At 45.4% G+C, this 20,060-nt stretch overlaps 1 protein-coding gene across 1 annotated transcript in view; it reads right to left on the minus strand.

The window, feature by feature from the left end:
* GPC3 (glypican 3) overlaps positions 1-20,060 on the minus strand; it is a 144,564-nt gene that overhangs the window by 67,436 nt on the left and 57,068 nt on the right. The window contains exon 5 of the mRNA XM_029959201.1: positions 13,560-14,254. Within this exon, the coding sequence (XP_029815061.1) occupies positions 13,560-14,254 (695 nt within the window). The remainder of the gene's footprint in view (positions 1-13,559; positions 14,255-20,060) is intronic.

A 20,060-nucleotide genomic window follows, 5' to 3' on the forward strand; every position in this document is an offset into this window, starting at 1 on the left:
CTGTGCAATCTGATGTTTCTTAGACAACCAAACTAAGACTTTTTTCTTGGAAGGTGAAATCGGTCTTGCCTGGAAGGTGACAACAGAGCAAAAGGGAAGATGTGGGAGCAAAATCCAGAGAAAAATAGAGCATGTTAGACCGACCAAAGCCAGGTTCAGGAGCAAATCGTGACAGCACCCAGAGCCCAGCTCCTGGTGAAGCCCTGAGCCCCCAACATGTTTCATGGCTAATGAGGTGGCATGGTTGCTTCTGACCCTGGGCTGCTGCTCTGCCTTCGGGACTGATTCCCCAAGGAGGCTGAAGATGGTCCAAACTCCAACAGCCAATTTCCACATTAGCACTGATTCATCTAACCTGGCAGAAAATTTGGACTCAAGGCAATGAAGCCCATTTCTGCTAAGGGTGCTGAACACATTGCAATTATACAACTGCGTTTTGTGCACACTATAACACACAATTGCTACTACAGGTCCCTAGAAGACCTTCCTATTGCAGGCAATTAAATCTGCTCCATCCCAACAAGCTGAGGAGCAAGGAATGGGCTTGAGGGATTACCAGCTCCTACCAAGACCTTAAAAAAACCATCACTGGGCAAAGCCAGGCAGTACAACAGCTCCAGGCAATCGCCATGCGCTTGTTATTTTCCTGCCATGGGTTAATCGGTTTCCTTGGCAGATTTCTGTGGGTTTTAATATTGCTCCGTGTTTGTGCCTACGGCACTACAGAAAGGAGCAATCCAAGAGAAATAAATTCCTAGCAGCTTCATTTAGAGAGGAAAAACAGATACCTGCCATCAGTCTGGAATGTAAGCCAGCAAGCCGGAGTCAGAGCCTATAACGGGGTATTTAACAGCAGCTGTGTCAGCTGGGTTGCAAACGTAGTCAATACTGACCAGTCCCTCTTTCCCCCTCCAGCTATGAGCACAGATTCAATTATACTTTGAGAAATACTTCATTAAATAATTAAAAAAGCTACTGCATTACTTTTTCCCCTTTTTTTTTTTCTTAAACCAGACCAATTCAATTTTGGAAGTACAAAGCCATTATAATGTGTCAGCTAGCAATTAGCTACTGTACACTGTTTATTCTTTAATATAATCTTTGAGTAGAAGGACAATATTCTTAGAAACGCAGCATTAACTTGTTCCTCAATGGCTTTAATATGGCTCTTTTCAAATTACTGCTCATAAAATCTCAGGGAAGAAAAATTTACTGATGATATCCCATCTCCTTAATTAGTTCTCTCTCTCTCTCTCAGCAATCCAATAGCAAGTGTAATATTTATTTAAAATAGAGCACACGGGGCTTACTGCTAAATCTGCTTTAACTGGTGATGTCAAAACAAGCAGGTAAATGCAGTGCCTGCTTTGCAATCTGCACAGACCATGCTCACAGGTATACACAGCTTTTCAGATTTATATTTCAATAACTGCTTGCACTGAAACCATTCCAAAGGTTTTTACACCAAGTGGGTTTTTGCTATAAAATGCCCTTCTCCCTTCCTATGCTGAATGGAAAACTCTTCCAACCCCAAAGGGTTTGGTACTCACCATTCCCTCCCACTCACCCATCCCTTACAAAGGACCATCACCCTACTTATTTCAACCTCCCCATAGGAATAACCCCCCCACCAGCCACTTTTTGTTCCCTCCATCCACCTTTCTCTTTCCAAACACCTCTCTGCTAAAACAACAAAGCTGGAATCACCAAAGCTCACCAAATCATTTGAACAGTTAAGCTGCTGAATTTCTTCAGCAGAAAACTTACAAGAATTTATTTTCCAGCAAAGCCCAAAGCAACCCCACAGCACATTATCCAGCTCCTGGCAAGAGGGGCACGGGGCTCTCCCCATGGCCGTGCTATGGACCTTCCCAAACAAAGCCAAAAATAGAAATGTAACAATTGTCATTAACAGAAAGCAGTAAAAGTATCTCTGCACAGTAGAGATTAGCTGCTGGTAAAATTAATCTAGTCAAGGCCAACAAAGGGCTTGGGAAGGCCATGTTCTTTTTTCATTGTGTTTTTTCCTTCAGCTGTTGAATTTTCTTAGTTTTGAAGATGCCAGATGCATAGGAAGGTTTTTTCCCCTGACAGTCAGGCCTAACCTAATCCAATTAAGGGTCAACACCAAGCTAATACACTAAAAACACGGCAAACAAGGTAAAAAGGCTCCCATTAGATTTTTGCCCACGATAAAGAAATTACATTTTTCCCAAAGACAAATCAGGCTTATTGAAAATGTAAATCATTCTTTTCTATAAAGATATAAATATCTGCAGGGCTTTTATGAGATTTTGTTGTAAGACATCTTGTTTTCACATGTACTGCGGTTAGAACAATTGAATTACAGAATGACTTACAACGTTAGATTAGTTTCTGCTTGATTGAGAATATCTTTATAATGGAAATCGGTGTGCACTTTTAACCTCGTTACAATGCTACGTCTGATTAATGTATTAAAGTGACGCATTCGACAATAGGCTGTTTTCAGACAGAAATGAAATTAATTCGACTTTATCACAACACCTTTATCAACGTCATCGAACTGAGGACTAATATTTTATTATGAGAAGTGAATTCCAATAAATTGACATACAACAATTCCAAAATGAGGTGGGGAAAGCATTGGATGGGCGGGAAAAAAAAAACAGACTAAACACTTGTAATGCATTTTTGTTTATCTTTGTTACTTTCCACACACCTTGGAAGTTGTAAGCTGGGCATTTCCACAACTCACTGAAAAGATAAACATCATGCACCAAAATCTACAGGTAGTGTTACTGAAGTTCTTTCTGGCTCCCAACAATGGGAATTGCATGAAGCAAGGCTCAGAGATGCCCTTCCTGGACGTTTTTCAGCATCTGCTGGGCAAACCCTTTGGGGCCCATCTGCTCTGAGCTACTGGTGCTGTTTTGCTGGTCAGGGCCATCTCAGAATCACCTCATGCAGTTCTCACTGTCCTCAAGTGTCCTCTATTGCACGGGTTTTGGGCTGTCCCTCAGGGAGGAGACAGACAGTGGATAACTTAAACACCAGCACAGGCAGTGGAGGTATCTACAGAAATACTTGCACTCTGGCTCTCTGGAGAGCAGCAGCATGAAGTTTATCTGTACAACGATACAGATCAATATGTGCAATCCAAGAGTTAATAAGTTTTAGAAAGACATTTCTAAATAAGCATTTAGAAAGACAGTCACCCCAAAATTATCCTCAGTAACCACCCAGATCACTTTTCTCTCCAGGTCAGTGGCTGAGAGTATCATCTCTACCGTTGCCAATAGCATGGAAGAGAATTGGGTGTGAAAATTGATTAGGTTAAACAGATACACCTGCATAAAGAATTGCAAAATTCTCTAACAGCTGCCTTACTTTTTCTTTCCTTTTTCTTTTTAAACATTAATAACTCTGCCAAAGTAGCTGTAGGCTGTCGACACAGCTTTCTGCAGCCACCCTGTGCTTGCTTAAACAGATCTTTGGAAAAATAATGCAGTTAGCAGCAAACTTCACCTTCTGAAAGTAGGCTTCATGCCCTTGGGGGCCTATTAGAGGGCAACACAACAGGCAGGGATGGAAAAGGCCACCAGTTCATTTTGCAGTAGCCTGACAAAGCATGAGGACACAGCAATGAGGGGTGCACTGCTGCAGCAGGCAGACAAAAAATCTGCCTGAATTGTTTGTTGGAATTTTTCTCCCAGCTAAATGTATTCGTAGATGGCATCTTTCATGCCTGGTACCTCAAAGCCACTTTACAATAAGATGCAAAAAAGATATAATTCACAGCACCACACACAGGCAGAGAATTCAAAATGAAGCAAACCACTCATTGTAACCCAGCCCTTCATCCTCTCCAGTGCAAAACAAAACGCCACTGCTCCACCCAGGCAGCTCTGGGCACTATTTCTGCTTTGCAGAGGGTCGCTTTTAAGTTTCTGGTTTGTTGTTGGCTCATTCATCAGCATTGCTAATGGGAGAGATAGTTCTAGTTTTAAGACAGCAACACTCACGGGGGTTACTGTCACTGGAAGTAAACTCAGCACGGTTAAGATGAAGGATGCCCGGCAAATGACCCCGGATGGAGGTCTTAGTGGAAACTGCAGTCATGGATAATGAGGCCAAAAGAGGGTTTAGCGTAAAAAGCACAGAGAGATGGATATTGGTGAGCACAAGTGTGGTGTTGCAAAGCTGCAGGTCTAAGCAAGGATAAAAATCTTCAGGAAAGGAAATGGGCCAGAATGTGTTTTGCTAATAAAGCCTCTATGTTAATAGAGGTTGCAGGAGGCAGCAGCAATCTGGGCAGCAAGCGAGGGAGCTGTGTCCACTGGGCTGATACTCAGGGGGTTTATCTCTCTGATAAAAGAAAGATATGTGAGCAGTTTTGAGAGAGAACTCCAGAGGCAGTTCCACCATTCAGCAGTAAGCACACAGGGCAATGGCTTTTCTGGAGGGACAGTCTAGACCAAGCTAAATAAGAATAAAGGCAGTTAATACCATGGATATCACTTCTCTGTGAGCTCCTCAGAAGCCAGATGGGTCAGCTCAGACCTCAAAGTCTCCTATTTCTGTCATGCTCCAGCTTGCAGCATCCTTCAGGTAAACCAAATCTAAATCTTAGCAAGGACCCAGAGCATAAGGCTGGTTTAACTCTGAAGGAAATTCAGCTGTAAAGCTCACCCGCTAATACAGCCCCAACCCTCCCCATTCAGAGGGGCAGCTCCTCCCCAGCCAGCACCTCTCCCACAGCTTTTGAAGCAGCAGAAGCCTCAAGACACCTGGAGGGAACTTTCTGACACTGTGATCTTTGGTTCAGACTGAAACTCAGGTTTTCTCTGCTTAAATCCAACCTACTTCAAGACCTCACATTATGTCCTTGACCATTACAATTTATTACAAAATGAGACACTTTGAAATTTCAAAGCGTAAAGCTCAGAGTCCAAGGAACAGGCACCCCCACACATCCTCTCCTGCAGTGTGCACAGCTTGCTTTGGATAACATGGTCACCAGCTCCTTCCTCTCCTACATCCCAAAGCATCCCGGGTCCAGCTGCCCAATCCAGCTGTGATGAGGGATGAGAAAAGAAGATGCTGCTCTGTGTAGTGAAGAAAGCTGCAAAACATCGCAAAGCTGTGTATCCTCATTTTCATCTGTTAAGATCATATTCTGTCCCACGACCTCTCTGTGCTCTTTGTACTGATGTCAGGGCATCTCAGAACCAAGTATCTTTTTAAATGCTCAGGAGCCAGTTGCAAAACAACAAATTAGCTCCTCCACTAAAACAAGGAACAGGCCAAGCCACGGTACATGCAGACAGCTACACAGAGCCAGTAATTAATCTGCATGAGATCTTTAGGCTTGTTCTGACTCCAGCTCAGAAAAAATGCAAGACATCCCATCACATGCAACCTCTGTGCATCTCACTCGCACTGCAGCCAACACATGGTCTGAAGCGAGATCAAGCCAGGCTCAGTGGGTGCTGTATGATATTCCCACCCATAAAATGCAGCAGCCTTAAAAAGCTCCTTTTCAGCTGCAGAGTAGTGGGGATGAAGTTGCCACCAGCCGAAAGATCTGCCTCAGACTGAAGTCAATGAACAGATTCATGTGAGCTTCAGTGCAAAGTTGGGTTAGACATCAAATGTGCTGTCAAAGGATGCTCCATGTGCTGCCACATGTGCATGCAGGGAGGAAGGGGCACTGTCAGCAGCTACCTTCTACTTTTAATTAAAAAAAAAAAAAAGGCATTACTGCAAATTCCCTTGAAATGGCACAATGTGCCTGAGGCTAGAACACATCCAGTTAAAAGGACAGAGGGAGAGCAAAAAAGGATAATGCAATATAAAAGTTTACAAACTGAAACAAAATCAAATGCTATTTTTAAATTATACCTGTGCTGATGTTCAATGCCACCTTCTCTGGCTTTGCAGTGACAGGTTTGAGCATCACTGGCCACTGCTTCCACCCAGCAGCTCTGCACAGTGCCACACACTCAGTCTGCTTCATCTGGACCCAATTCAGTGACAAATGGACTCAGAGCCTCGCCATGCCACCAGGGCAAGCAGAGGGCAGACCAGCATGCCACTCTGCCCACACTGGACCCCAGCAGGAAAAGGGCAAGGCTAACCAAAGTCCATGACAGCATGCTACCTGTGTCCTCCAGAGCCAAAGCACTTGTTAGCAGTGAATTAATTAATTGTGACACCAATGGCCTCCCTCCCCAGGCCAGACAAGAGGTAAAGCTTTCACTAGACTGAGAATAACCTCTGAATCTCAGTCCCTTAGAGAGGCAAGTGATGGTCAAGAGCATTCATGCCAAAGTCCCTTCCAAAAATGAGATGCAGACCCTTAATTTGCTACTGTGTCTTTGATTACTAAACCAGAGACTGAAGCCCAGCAGCAGCATGCCAAAGTAGCTGGATCAACATTGCTGATACTGGGTTACAAAAGTGCAGGCATGAATAATTTTTGCCCTTACTCATTCAGCACCAGCCAAGCCACCAACAACATGGGAATTTCTAGCTCAAAATCAACACCTGGAAGTTCAGTGCCTTGCCATACACTTCCACAAGTATCAGAAAATCTTTATTACCTGAAACCTCTTCAGACAACTAATCATAGTACTCCCAAGGTCTTTTCACAGGAATGGGAATGCTGCTGATACTGCCCTCAGTAATAAGGTTTATTTTCATCCTGCAGGGGCAACAGATGCTTGCTTTACCACACCTTATCAGGCGCCTTACACTGCCTATCACAAAATGGATAACAAAAGTACATTATACACGCACCTTGGGACAGCTATAAGGGGGTCTGAGATCACTGAAACCCAAAACCTCACCTGTATTTCCAGCTTTAAGTGAAAAATGGAGTTAGCTACCAGTGAGCATTAGAGAATAGCCTGAGGATTAAAATTCACCAATAAAGAACCTGAAAATACAGAGGCTGTACATCCAGCTGACTATCCCAGGAGTAAAGCCAACAGAAAGCAACTTGCATTAAAAGTACAAAGAAACCAATCCCTGCATCTCAAAGGGAAGGACTTTGCGAACACCACTGTAATTTCAAAGCTTTCCTCACAAGTCTCTTGCCAGCTCTAGCTCAGAAAGAAAAATCCATTAGCAGATATGAAAACTCACCGGAGCTCCCTGCTGCTGCATCCCACCGAGCAAAGTAGCTTCCAGCAAGTTACCAGGTGAGACAGCTCCAAAAGCAGATCCCAGGGAAAACAGCCCCGGCATTGCTGTGCTGACAAATGCATTAAATCACTGTGCATGGCAACAGGTGATATTTTCAACTCTGCATGCCAAAAGTCCCTCTATTTTTGATCTATTTTTGATTTTCATCCCTGTGTATTTGCTGGTAGTGCTAACCTGTACACCAACTGCAGCAGAGCAATGCTCCTCTCCATGGTGCTACAACCAACCAAAGTACCTGGTTATCTTCACAGCATGCTCAGGGACTCCCTGCCAGGATTCCCTAAAAATCTGGGGCAAACAATCATCCAGCTTGCCTGACTCTGTTCCTGCCTGGGGCTCCCCTGGCAGCTTCCCAAGGCCAGCATCAGAGCTAGGTTCACACCAGGCACTCTACCTGAGCCAGGTGAGGTGAGCATTCCAGCTTTGGGATAACAGCAAACTCAGCCTGCACTGTGGCATCACCTCCACAGCACCTCAGCAGAATGGCTGTATAACCTACTTAACCCAGACCTCAGCAGTCTTTTAAAGGTGTTTATGGGGAAGTAAAACAGCAAGGATCCTCTCACAGGACAAGCACACTGGGAATTACATGCTGTTCTTGTATGGCACTGGCACCCTTCCTCCAACCTGCTCCCCTCAGCACAGATGCATGCAAGTGGTTGAACAAAGGTCTGGTTAACTTTGCAATTTAATAGGATTTTCTAGAAACTCAGCCATCAATTCTAGGTGGAAAAAAAAAAAAAGGCTTTGCTGAGCTTCCTGCTCTTTTCTTTCTAGGCAATGCTCTGCAGGTAGAGCTGCACACTTCATCCAACTGCAAGAGGAGTAGCAGGGGCTGGGCAGCTCTCTCTCAGCCCCTCTGCCTCTGTCCCTTCAGATGCAGATGCCCAGGCTGGGACACATCTGCCTGACAAGCTTCAACTAACTGAAATCTCTTGATGGTTTTTTTTTTTTGATGGTGAGTTGCCAGTGTTTTTCATAATGTACTTTTCCTATGAAACTTTTAAGACTAATCTTGTATTCCTTTGCAATCTGTTCTCATTCCCAGATTTGGTCAGTTACAGAGACATCAGCTCCACAGTGTCTTCTGTACCCAACCATAATTACACAAAGACATAAATGTCCTGCCAAGCAGAGAGTCCCGCTGTGCGAGGCAGGGATTGGCAATTGCAGCTCCATGTCCAGACAGAGAGGCTCCACACGACAGCCAAAGGGCAGGAGAAGTCCTGACACCACCATCCAAAGGGTTGGGAGGGGACACATGCCCTGCTGGGCATGCAGGAGCAGCCAAATTCCACATCCCTTTCACACCTACAGGGCATCCTCCTCCTCAAATGCAATACATGGCTACAGCCTCACCTCAAGACCCCCCCACACCTTTTTTGCTTTGTGTCTCACTGTGCTATGAGTTGCCTGTTGATTCCCACTCTCTTGGAATGGATCCAAAACCCTGATGAGTTATGGGGTGGAAAAAAGCATTGAGAAAAATATTTCTGTAGATAAATTAATATCCATGTCAAATCAGCCGCCTCCACACTTCAGCCTTGTAACCTTTCAAAATGATTTTACAGTGCTGGCTTAAGGTAGGGAACCCTGTCTTTTCAGTGGATGAAATTAGCTGGATGGTCACACTCAAACAGTCCCAATTAATGCCTCAGTGTACAAGTGACAAATGCCATTCCTCAGGGGTCAGCATTGGGACCAGCAATTTTTAACATCTTTGTCAGTGACATGGACAGTGGGATCGAGTGCACCCTCAGCAAGTTTGTCAATGACACTGAGCTGAGTGGCACAGCTGATGTGCTGGAGGGAAGGGATGTCATCCAGAGGGACCTGGACAGGCTTGAGAGGTGGGTCAGGGCAATCCCAGGCACAAATACAGGCTGGGCAGAGAATGGATTGAGAGCAGCCCCGAAGAGAAGAACTTGGGAGTGTTGGTGGATGAGAAGCTCAACCTGACCCAGTAATGTGCACGTGCAGCCCAAAAAGCCAACTGTGTCCTGGGCTGCATCAAAAGCAGCGAGGGCAGCAGGTGAAGGAGGTGATTCTGCCCCTCTGTTGAGACCCATCTGGAGCACTGCATCAGCTCTGAGGAAGGACATGGACCTGTTGGAGCACGGGTGAAAAAGGTGATCAGAGGGCTGGAGCACCTCTGCTATGGATACGGGTTGAGAGAGTTGAGGTTGTCCAGTCTGAAGAAGAGAAGGCTCTAGGGAGACCTTACTGCACCTTCCAGTACTCAAAGGGGCTATAAGAGGGACTTTTGACAAGGGCATGGAGATAAGACGAGAAGGAATAGCTTTAAACTAACAGAGGGCAGGTTTAGATTAGAAATTCTTGACTTTGAGGGTGGTGAGCCCTGGCACAGGTTGCCTTGAGAAGCTGTGGCTGCCCCATCAAGGCCAGACTGCACAAGCCTTTGAGCAATCTGGTTTAGTGGAATGTGTCCCTGCCCATGGCAGGGAGTGTTGGGACTTGATGATCTTTAAAATCTGCTCCAACATAAACCATCCTATGACTGTAAACCCAGAGGAGATCAACTATTAGCTATGCAAGACACAGACAGATTGTTTCTCTTGTAATTCCAACAGTGAAAGCATTAACTTTTAGAAGTGCTGGGATTGAATACTCTATTAAGCTTTTTTGTACTGCATCTCTCCCAGTTGTCTTGGTTTGCGGTAAAAAGCACAAACAGACGGGATAAAATTGCTCTTCCCTACACTCAAGATTAAAATATCTACAAGAGGTGGACATACTAGGCAGATTTTCAACCAGGGAAAAAGTGGAAGATTGGAAAATTAATATAGATATAGCCCTAGACAGCAAATTTTTTTCCCAATGTGCCCTGAGAGTCAGCCTCCTTGATAAAGTATTTTAATAGCATGTTTTAGGGGTGAAGTTTTTAAACAGACAAATTGCAGAAATAATAAAGCCCTAACACACACTACTGCTGACAAATTAGCTACTAAAGCAAGGCTTGGGATGGGAACTGTTTACTGCCATATTACTGAATTCACTCCTCTGCATTGCTGTTTACAGACCAGGAACACACAGGCTCACATTTAAATGCATGCCTGGAGGCACACAGTCCCCAAAAGCAGATTAACAGCAGTATGACTTCCTCATCTTGGGAACTGCAGAGCTGCTCAGAAACCTACCTGGAGGCTCTGCAGCACCTCTGGAGCTCAAGTTCACATGCCCTTTGTAGTCAGGTCTGCTGCAAGCTATAAAAGGGTCCAGGTCTTCATGTGAATGCCCACACCCAGCCTAGGGGAGGGTGGCAAGGGGGAATGAGGAACAACCACATGCAGGAAGGATGCTCAGCCAGGTAACACACCCAAGGATCTGAAACACCAGGAGGAAAAACTACTGCTGCAAAAATGCCACCAATGCTGTGAAAGACAGAAGCCCAAAGGTGAGGCAAGGGCAGTAGTGTTGTTAGTCAGGCTATAATCGCTATGGGCATGGAAGATAAGTTTTCCATAATTCCAGGGGATTTTAATGCCAATTAAATAACCTATCATTATTCTTAATACTATACAGGTGAATAGAACAAAAGCAATGGTGGCCAAGGCCAGTAATAAAAGAGGTCAATATGACAAACCAAGCCAGAACTACACCCTCACATTTTCAAAGACAAGCTCTGTGGCATTTCATTCTTTGATATGACCACAGTGTCTAAAACCAATCACATTTACAGGATAACAGTAAATACAACTGTTTGCTTCTGGGTACATTCTTTGAAACTCAATATGTGCTGATAAGTTTAACCAAGAAACTTTCATTCTAGCACAGCTAAATAAAAAATTCTATCACATACAGAGTGATATCTTACAGAGAGATTTACCCCAGATTACCCCAGATGCAGCCCAGCTATGAGTCAGGCCATCTGCAACACTGTAGTTAAGATTGTTAGTGCTTCCATTACTGCCTTATTTCTCTACTGAACAGCTCATACGTTCATTCATTAAAAAAAGGTTGCTCTAGGCTCGGGTTTGACATAAGAGCTTTAGCTGAGCAACATCAGTGTTTTAAAAACAAACTTCAAGAACCCAGTGGCCATTCTCTTTTAGTACAATTGCCAGGCAACTAGGCTTGCTTGGCTTGGATTTTTTTCCTCTGCACTCCTATTACTCAAAAATGTCTCTAGAGCAAATAAAAGAATCACTCAAGTATTAAATAATCAAGAGGAGTTATGTTTAAATAAGTACCTAACTACACATGGCACTAATGAATTCAAACAGCTCTATCAAGTACGAAAGCACAAGGGTTTTGCAATGCCCACTAATTTTTTATTGTAAAGGAAGTCAGTGTATGTTCTGGTTTGGCACAGGATGAGCAGATTGTAGCTCTACTGCTTTGGCTTGTGTTTTTAGTGGCGCTTCATCTACTCATTCTCTGTAGACAGATCAAGGTGTCAATATTCAGTAATAAAAGTGACAGTCAAGTTCATTAACTGCATATATGGACATCTTCAAGAAAAAGTGCATTTTTGTTGTGCCAATAAAAGAAGGACATGAAAGGACAAAACTGATCCTTTTAGGATCATACAGTGGTGCACATGTTGTCTGTGCTCATGAAACCTGGTATACAGCCTGCAAGGGCAATGTTTTTGTTCTGCCTTAGTACCTACAAGCACAGCAGGTTTGCTGGTGAAAAACACATTGGAAGCTCTTGCTTAAAACTGAATATGTCGACTGTTTTGAGATCAAATAGGCTCACACTAGAAGTGGAAGTAAGTTTTGTTTCTTACTGCCTTGGAAATGCCAACTGGGCTTAGAGTTGAGCTGGGTTTTCTCTCATTATCACCTGTAATGTGACTTCTCCATCTCACCTGACCTCAAGCTAAACCTACAGTTACATCTCTGCTCCTTTGCTGTTCCAGAGAGGATTGACAGGTTTTGAGAGAAGGGAGAAGAACCCGCCCTGGCTCCATGGCACCAGAGCTGTTGCTCCTGGGCTGCCAGCTGAAACCTCCCTGCACAGGAAGTGCTTGGCAGGATGCTATAAAACTGGGATTTTCTGTAGAAAGGGCCTAAGGCAGGTTGAAAGGCAATATCCTGCACTGTACTCTGGAGGCTAAAACGCTGCCCATGAGTCCTGCCTGCACCCATCTGCCCAGGTGACCAACACTCAGCCCAGCCACAGCCTCCTCCTCGTCACTGCAACACAAGAGTAATCCAGTTTACTGTAATGTGATCCCTAAATCCCTTCTAAGCAACAGAGAGAGCTCTCTCCATGTGTGCCAAACTACCCAGGTGGTGTGACACCACATGAGTGCCACCTCATTATTTCACAGACTGCATAAGTGTGGTGGCACGTCTTGGGCAACCACCAAGCAAAGAAGGCACAGCAAACAGCAGGGAAGAGTGCTGCTGGCTGAGTGCCACATAGCTCAAAATCCATAAGCTGATACATTTCCACGGTGCCCAAAAAAAAAGATAAGAGTTACTCACAGTGCAAGTAGTACAGTGACCTACATAAACACAGCCCTTTTGTAAACAGGAGTCAAGAATGGCAGGAACAAGCAGCTAACAGGGAAACAAGTGTCAGATTTTAATCATCGTTGGCTTTAAGCAAACTATTACAACACTCCTGCACCTTTGCCCCATTCCCAACTCCACCCTACCTACATGGAGCAGCTCAATTGTGCCTTCAGAAAAATCTACTCTGCAGAACAAGCATTGTATTACCACAGTACATTTGTCCTTGGTGTTCAAACAGAGCAGCAGGATTTTTGGAACAAGAAAGCCTTCATTTCTCAGGAGGCTCAGAAATTCACAATTTTTTTTAAAAGAGTCAAGTCACTTCTAATAAATAAGAAATGATCTCATCCCTGCGATTAAATGCAGCCCAAAACTGGAATGAGTTACCAAGAGGTGGAGAATCAGATTTCCTCTGATAAATCAGGGGATGGATGCCACAGTACATGCCTCTACTTGGCAACTATTTGGATGTACATTTTAGTGATGTTAAAGGAGGCAGGGAACACCTGGAAAGCAGGACCAGCCTTTCATAACTACTCAAGGTAAGCACAGCACTCAGGAAGAACTGAAAATGCTGGGACACCTCAGCTTCCAACCTCACACCCCAGCTACAAAGCTGATGCCAGGGTAAGTCCAGACCCTTCTGCTCTGACCAACCTGAACAGAGGAACAGCCCTTAACTGAAACACAGGCCCTGCAAACACCAGTTTCAGATGCCACCAAAAGTTTTTTAAAAAATCAGAATGGGAGAGAAGGAGCTGGTAATTGAGGCATCTGGGGTTTGTTGGGTGGAGGAAAGGGACAGGATGGCTTCAGCACGTAGAGTTCATGGTACATGAGCCCTGCCACAGCAGCGAGCTCGGGGAACTACAGAGATCTACTCACAGTTGTCGAGAGCTTTCCTTCGCTCTTCTGCACGTGGACGATCGCATCCCGCACCAAGGAGAACAGGTTCAGGAGGACATGCTCCATGTCATAGATGCCGTGCATGCCTTTGGTCAGCCCCTCCAGAGACCCGATGTACTCTCTCCAGTGGTTATGGATCTCCACGACGCCCGCCAGGCAGCCCTGCATCACCACGCCGCAGTAGCCGGCACAGGGCTTGGCCAGGAGCAGCCCCTGGCAGTGCGAGCAGTACCACATCTTCAGCAGCGCCCGCCCGCAGTCCTTGCTGAACTTCAGGTGGTCCGTGGTGTTTATCACCTCAATCCCCAGGTTCAGCGCCTGCAGGAAGACCCTCGTGGCCTGCAGTGACTTGGACACCTGCGTCATCATCACCTTCGGGTAGTTACCAAAGACTTTGAGGTCTCTCCTGGCTGCCCGCAGGCATTCCGTCATTTCCAAGGAAGGATCGGAGGAGCCAGGATTAATCAAGTGGGAGTAAACCAAAGGGAACAAACTGTCAAAAAATTCATTTATCATGTCATTAACATTGATGTCAGAGCCCAGTATGTACAGAGAGACATCAGTAAAAAGTTCTCCAACGAATTTAAGAGCTCTGGGCCCCATGCTCTTGTAGTGGGTCCTAAACATGCTGTTGGTGAAGTTTCTTGCATGCCGTACTACAATTTCAAAGGCTTCTGCAAAACAGAACAAAAAAAAAGTGTTATTAAGAGACAGTGAGCTCAGAAACAAGGAGGATAATGTTTAATGTTCTACCACATCCCCGCTGCCAGAGCTGGCCCCATCCTGCCTGCCTTGGGTCAAACACCTGCTGGCAGCTGTGCCTGCTGCAAAACTTACCAGCGTCAGCAATTTTCAGGGGAAATGCATAAATTCTTTAAACAGAAGCTACATTTCAAAATGGCAAAAAACCCCTATGATCTAGTTAACATTTCAGCTTTTAAAGAAAATATTGATTCAAGAAAACGGCTAGACTGCAATTTCTTTCTCTCTCCCTTTTATATTGATTTGAAATTAACAGGAATTCTATCTCCAGACTTAATTTAAGGCAGAGATAAATGTTTGACAAACTGTACAATGCTTAAAATCAGGAAACAGTAAATGCTGACATTCCATTATGAAAAGGAAAATATTTATAGGAGCTTAATAACAGAGGATATTTTGACTCAACTCCCAGCACTAAGTGTCCTCCAAGCCATTGGAAAAGCCCCCACAGTGCTGTAGTTTTCCCAAAGGCATCAGGCTCACTTCAGCTGCAGATCCAATGTTTCATCTGCCCTGGATGAGAGCTGTTTCAAGGTCCAGTGTGATGTTGAGAGCCTGTGACGCCGTGTCTATCTGTGGGTGCCCAGCCAGGACCACTCTCACACACATCAAGTTGTGCCAACTGTCCCGTGAAACTCAAGTTTTAGACAGAGATTGTTGTTTTGCCAGGGAAAACCATGGTGCATTTTCCCATTTACCCCTTCAAAGACTTGAGGACTTTCTGTCCACACCTCCTCCATGAGGTGACCAGGGGAGCTCCCAGCAGCACAGTCACTGCACAGTTATTCCTTTAATTATAGCCCTCCTCACCAGGAGACTTCCAAAATATCCATACCCCACTATGTAAAAACAACATACCTATGCACACACATACACACACACCAGTTAGCATGTTGAAGCATTAGAAGGGGGTGGCATTGGTGCAAACTAAAGTCTTCCTCTTTGGCCAACTCTCTCTACCAGCCTGAGTCCCACCCTCCAGGGTACTATTCATAAAATGCTAAAAATAATGATCAGCCTCTCAGTTCACAGGTCACTGACACCCCACAATGTAACTGCTCTCAGCTGTGTCACTCTGGAAACACACATCCAGGCTCAATTTGCATGAAAATTATTCATGTTCAATAATTAAAGGGAATGTTTAATTTTTAAAGCCATAAGTGTTATTTTCCCCATTTGTTAAGGCTGGGATGCAGCTGAGTGCGGCCTGACACGTCTCCACAGGGGTTCAGTATCAACACTATCACAAGCAATGTCAGGCCTTGCTGCTCGCCCTGCATAACCTCTCACCTTGCTAAAGAGCTTTTAAGACCATCACATCTCCAGGACTTTTAGCTCTTTCTTCCCAGGTGCATCCTATGCAGGATTCCTGGTGGGACAGGGACCAGGTGCTGTTTGCTGCCCCCCACCCCAGCATGCAGAATGCTGTAGTGTAAGCAGAGACCAAAGCAGAAATTACTGATATACTTCTGCAAACACTGTCTCCATCCCATCTGGTGCCTGCACACACCCCAGGCATGCTACTGAAGCATTTTGTCCACAGCTCCTGATGCTCACACCAGGACTGTCCCAGCAAGCCCAGAACAACCATCTGCATTCCTAGGAGACAGCAATCCTTCCTAACAGCACAGATTGAGGGATGCAGCGCTGCAAGGACACAGGACCCCTCTCTCCATGCCTCCTTCTCCATAACAGCTGGCATCCTGCCCCTCACCCCCATACAGAGCATGGCAAAGCTCTCCAGGCACAAGGGTGAGTCTGACACAGAGTGGGCTGTGCAAGCAGAGCAAATTCTGGTTGCACTGTTATTAGAAGTTTTAAAACAAAAAACATCTCTTTAAAGAGGGCACATAGATTACGAAACTTTTTTTTTCCCCTTCTTTATCCTCAAGAGCACCAGAATAGCTTTTTCCTCAAAGAGCACAAAGAACTTTTTGGACCAGCGTTTTTTTGACAGCACTGGAGATGGTGCCAGGATTTTCATGCTGTGCCCCACCATCCGCCTTTAACCTCTTCTCTGTTAGTTCCTTTAGAAAAAGTCATCTCTCTTCCCTTTTCTCGCTCCTCTGTGCTTTTCCAGTTACCATCAGAGCCAAAAGACTCTTCGCTGATTACAAAAATATTCCAAGCTCCTATGAAAACCTCCTACGGCGAGAAATGCTTCAGAAAGGAATGGAGAACAGTGGCATATCAACAGAGCATGCACACACAGTCCCACTGCTCTAAAGGTCATGACATGCACATAATTTTTATCATAATAACTGGCTGAGAGTGTCTATTTTATGCACCTTGGAGCTTTTGCATAAATCCATTAGAAAGCACAACAGGGACTATAAAAGCATATGGAGATTCCTGCTGCCCTATTAATAGATGCAAGAAATAATAAAACTTCATGAAAAAGGAGTCTTGCACATTCAAAATCTCTCCCACCCAACTCCTGCAGTAGGTGCTTATTCTGAAATATCCCTCACAAAGCACTGGCTGCAGGAACAGCAAATCCCCAGCTGCCAGCAGCTGCAGTGACCCACGGCCAGGCTCTGAGCACTTCACAGAGGAGGAAACTTTGCAGGTCAGTCCCCTGTGCTCCCACGAGGGAGCCTCACAAGGAAACAGAGGGAACAGCGCATTACAGAAGCAACGTGGGCTTTTGATCCCCCAAAAAATCCCACAGCCTGGATTTGCTGCTGGTAAAATCTGCCCTGCTTATAACACGGCATTATTGAAACTCCCAATGCTAGAGGATAATTCAATCTTTTCTTTCTTCTTTTTTTTATTTCAGAGATATTTTCAAAAGCTGCCACTGAGAGCAATCAGTTTGCAGGTCTGGCTGAAGCAGAGTGAATACCCTGACAAAGCAAAGCATCAGAATTGCTCCCAACTTCAGGAGGCAAAGGTACTGCACAGCCAAGCAGGGCTTACATTTTAAAATCTCCATCACTGTACTGTGCACACACAGCACAGAATAAAAAGTGTTCCTGTAAATACATTAACAACAAAAGAAGGGTTCAGGAGGATCTTCCTCCTTTCCTGGATGCAGGGGAAAGCACAGTGACAAAGGCCAAGGAAAAGGCAGATGTACTTAACGCCTTTGTGGCCTCAGTCTTTAATAGTAAGACCAGGTGTTCTTCAGATACCTGTCCCCCTGAGCTGGAAGACAGGGATGGGAAGTAGAATGAAGACCCCGTAACCCAGCAGAAAATTGCCAGGGACCTGCTATACCACCTCAGTCAAGGGCAGGTTATCAGGTCTCCCAAAGGATGCATGAAACAGTTGAATCTACTGTAGATCACAGGTGTCAGGCACCAGTTGAACAGCATGGGCTATTACTTATTTTTCAGGCAGGACTCTTGCTGAAGCACCTGGAGAGGAATTGCTGCCCAGTTCCAGCAGCCAGAACAGTAGGACTAAGCTCCTTTCAAAGTGTAAAAGCTTCCCAGAACGCAGCCCAGGGAGAGCTGCATGACCACTGCAAACTGGCAATTAGAGAAAATAAATCGTAAAAGAGCATAACAGTGCCTTGAGTGGGGATTACTGGCAGGAGAAGGAAATCACTGCCTTCTCAGCTCAGATAATAAGAGTCTGCTGCTTAGTAAAAATGCCAGCTTTCCTGAGAAAGCACGTTCACTCCTAAGCTGCAACAACTTCAAAGGGGTCGATGGTGGGGCCAGAGGAGCTCCGGATTAACCTACTGGCTGCCCCAGGCTGCAGGAGGCTCCAGCCACGTCTGCGACTTGATGGGTTTATTTAAGAGATTATGTGATGCAGTTGCCTGAACTGCAAGGAGCCTGCAGGAGCGGCCCCAGTGAGCCATTCCCATGCAGCATCCCACTGGAGAGGAAAGAGCCAAAATCTGATGGCAACTGCAGAGCTGGGGCAGCTCCAGAGATGGCACCTCCAGGTCCAAGCTCAGCAAAGTGCAGCTTCACAAGCAGTGGAAGGTGCTTGGAAAGGTGTTGCTGCTGGGAACAGGGAGGTCTATGGTCCCTCTGCCCCCCATACCTGCTCACCAAAAAACAGCACCACAGCAGCCACATGGAACCACCTCCCCCTGGGAGAAGGTGTGAGCTGGCACACAGCAGGGAGGAAGGAACAGCAGGATCCACCATGACTGTCAGGCACCACGACATGCCACGGGCTTCATGCTTGCCCCTCCAATACTGTGCTGCTCTGGTTCTGCTGCAAAGACAATCTTCCCACATGGGCAGTTGCCCTTCTTTGGGTATCACACACCATACCATGCAAGTCCTCTTTGGTAAAGGCACAGGAAATGGTGAGGGAGCTGCACAGCAGAACGTGCTCCATCAGCAGCAGGTCCATGGGGCACCATGGAAGGGAACAAAGATGGGTGGAGGTGCAGGAAGTCCCTCTTTCAGGCTTCAATGGCTCTCCTTGTGTCTCTGGAGGGTCCGTGCTCACAGGGGCTGACTCTCTGAACAAGGTACAGCAATAACTGCAGGGGTCAGAGAGCCTCCAGTCTGGCCAGACTTCACCTGCCAAGCTGCCTTGGTTCTTCCTGCTCTATGGCACTTCTCTGCTGATGGCAAAACCTCTCCCTTCACTCCTCAGGACACAAATCATATCAGGAGACAACTAGGTACTGGAATCCCTCAGCCCATGAGAATCACTTCCATCCTGAGGCAAAAACATGGCTGTCCAGGCAGGATGGTGGAAAACTCCTCAGTTAATTAATCTGTTACTAATGCAATAGCTGCATCCCCTGCAGGCCCAGGGTTCCCAAACCTTTAAAAGTCCCATATATCTAAAAGCCAAAAGTGCTCAGCCACTCAAAAACACCACCAATGTTCATGGATTGGAATTCAAATGTTCATCAAGGAAATGCTAAAAGTTTGGGGGTTTGTAAGTTCGACCAAATATTATCTGACCTGGCAAATGCCGCGGTACTGCTTGGAAAGGCTGAAAGGAGCCAGAGGCATCCACATGTGAGTGAGCTCTAAGAAGGAAACACTTCTTTAATATCTCCAATGAATCAGACAACTTCAGGCCGATCGCAACAGCCTGTGTTCCCAAAACACACACAACAGAGCTCACCAAGAGAGGAACAACTGTTTGCAATAACAGCCTGGCTGCCACAGGCACTACTGGTGAGATGAACCCCAAGTCATTTTTCAAACAGCAGGTAATATTTATTTACCAACTTGGAAAAGGTTTGCAATATATTGAGCAGCAAGAAAACAAAATCTAAGAGAATTTCCCCTGGCAGCAATAAGAGCAGCCTCCAGATTTGTTCCGTTATGATTTACACTACACTGCAAGTTTTTAACAACATTATCTGGAGACAAAAGCTCTTCTAAGCAGCATAATTACTTTTGTCTGTGGCATTACAAAACCCATCAGATGGAGCCACTGCTGCTCTTACAGGGTTTGTTTCTCTGAGAGCATTTGGGTTTAAAGCTTAGGAAATGCTTTTTCCCCAACTATGACACAGCCTTTGGACTGCTTTTACAATATTGTCACCATAAAAATTGTCACCAAGCTCCCAAATTTATGAGATTAGCTTCAAAGCATTAGTAATAAAAATTAGAACAATTCAGTTATTCCATCTTCTAAATTTTAAGCTACCAAGGTCTGTACTTTCTACCTTTGCTCCATCACCATCAGACCAAGAGAGCAAACATCTCAGTCCAGTCTTTAAATGAGAGTGGGTTCCTTCCAGCTCTGTGCCCACCCCCTTCACTCCCACAGGAGCCAAATTACAAG

Source organism: Manacus vitellinus, unplaced genomic scaffold, assembly GCF_001715985.3.
Source record: "Manacus vitellinus isolate BGI_N305 unplaced genomic scaffold, ASM171598v3 scaffold_19_pilon, whole genome shotgun sequence".
Taxonomy (NCBI): Eukaryota; Metazoa; Chordata; class Aves; order Passeriformes; family Pipridae; genus Manacus; species Manacus vitellinus.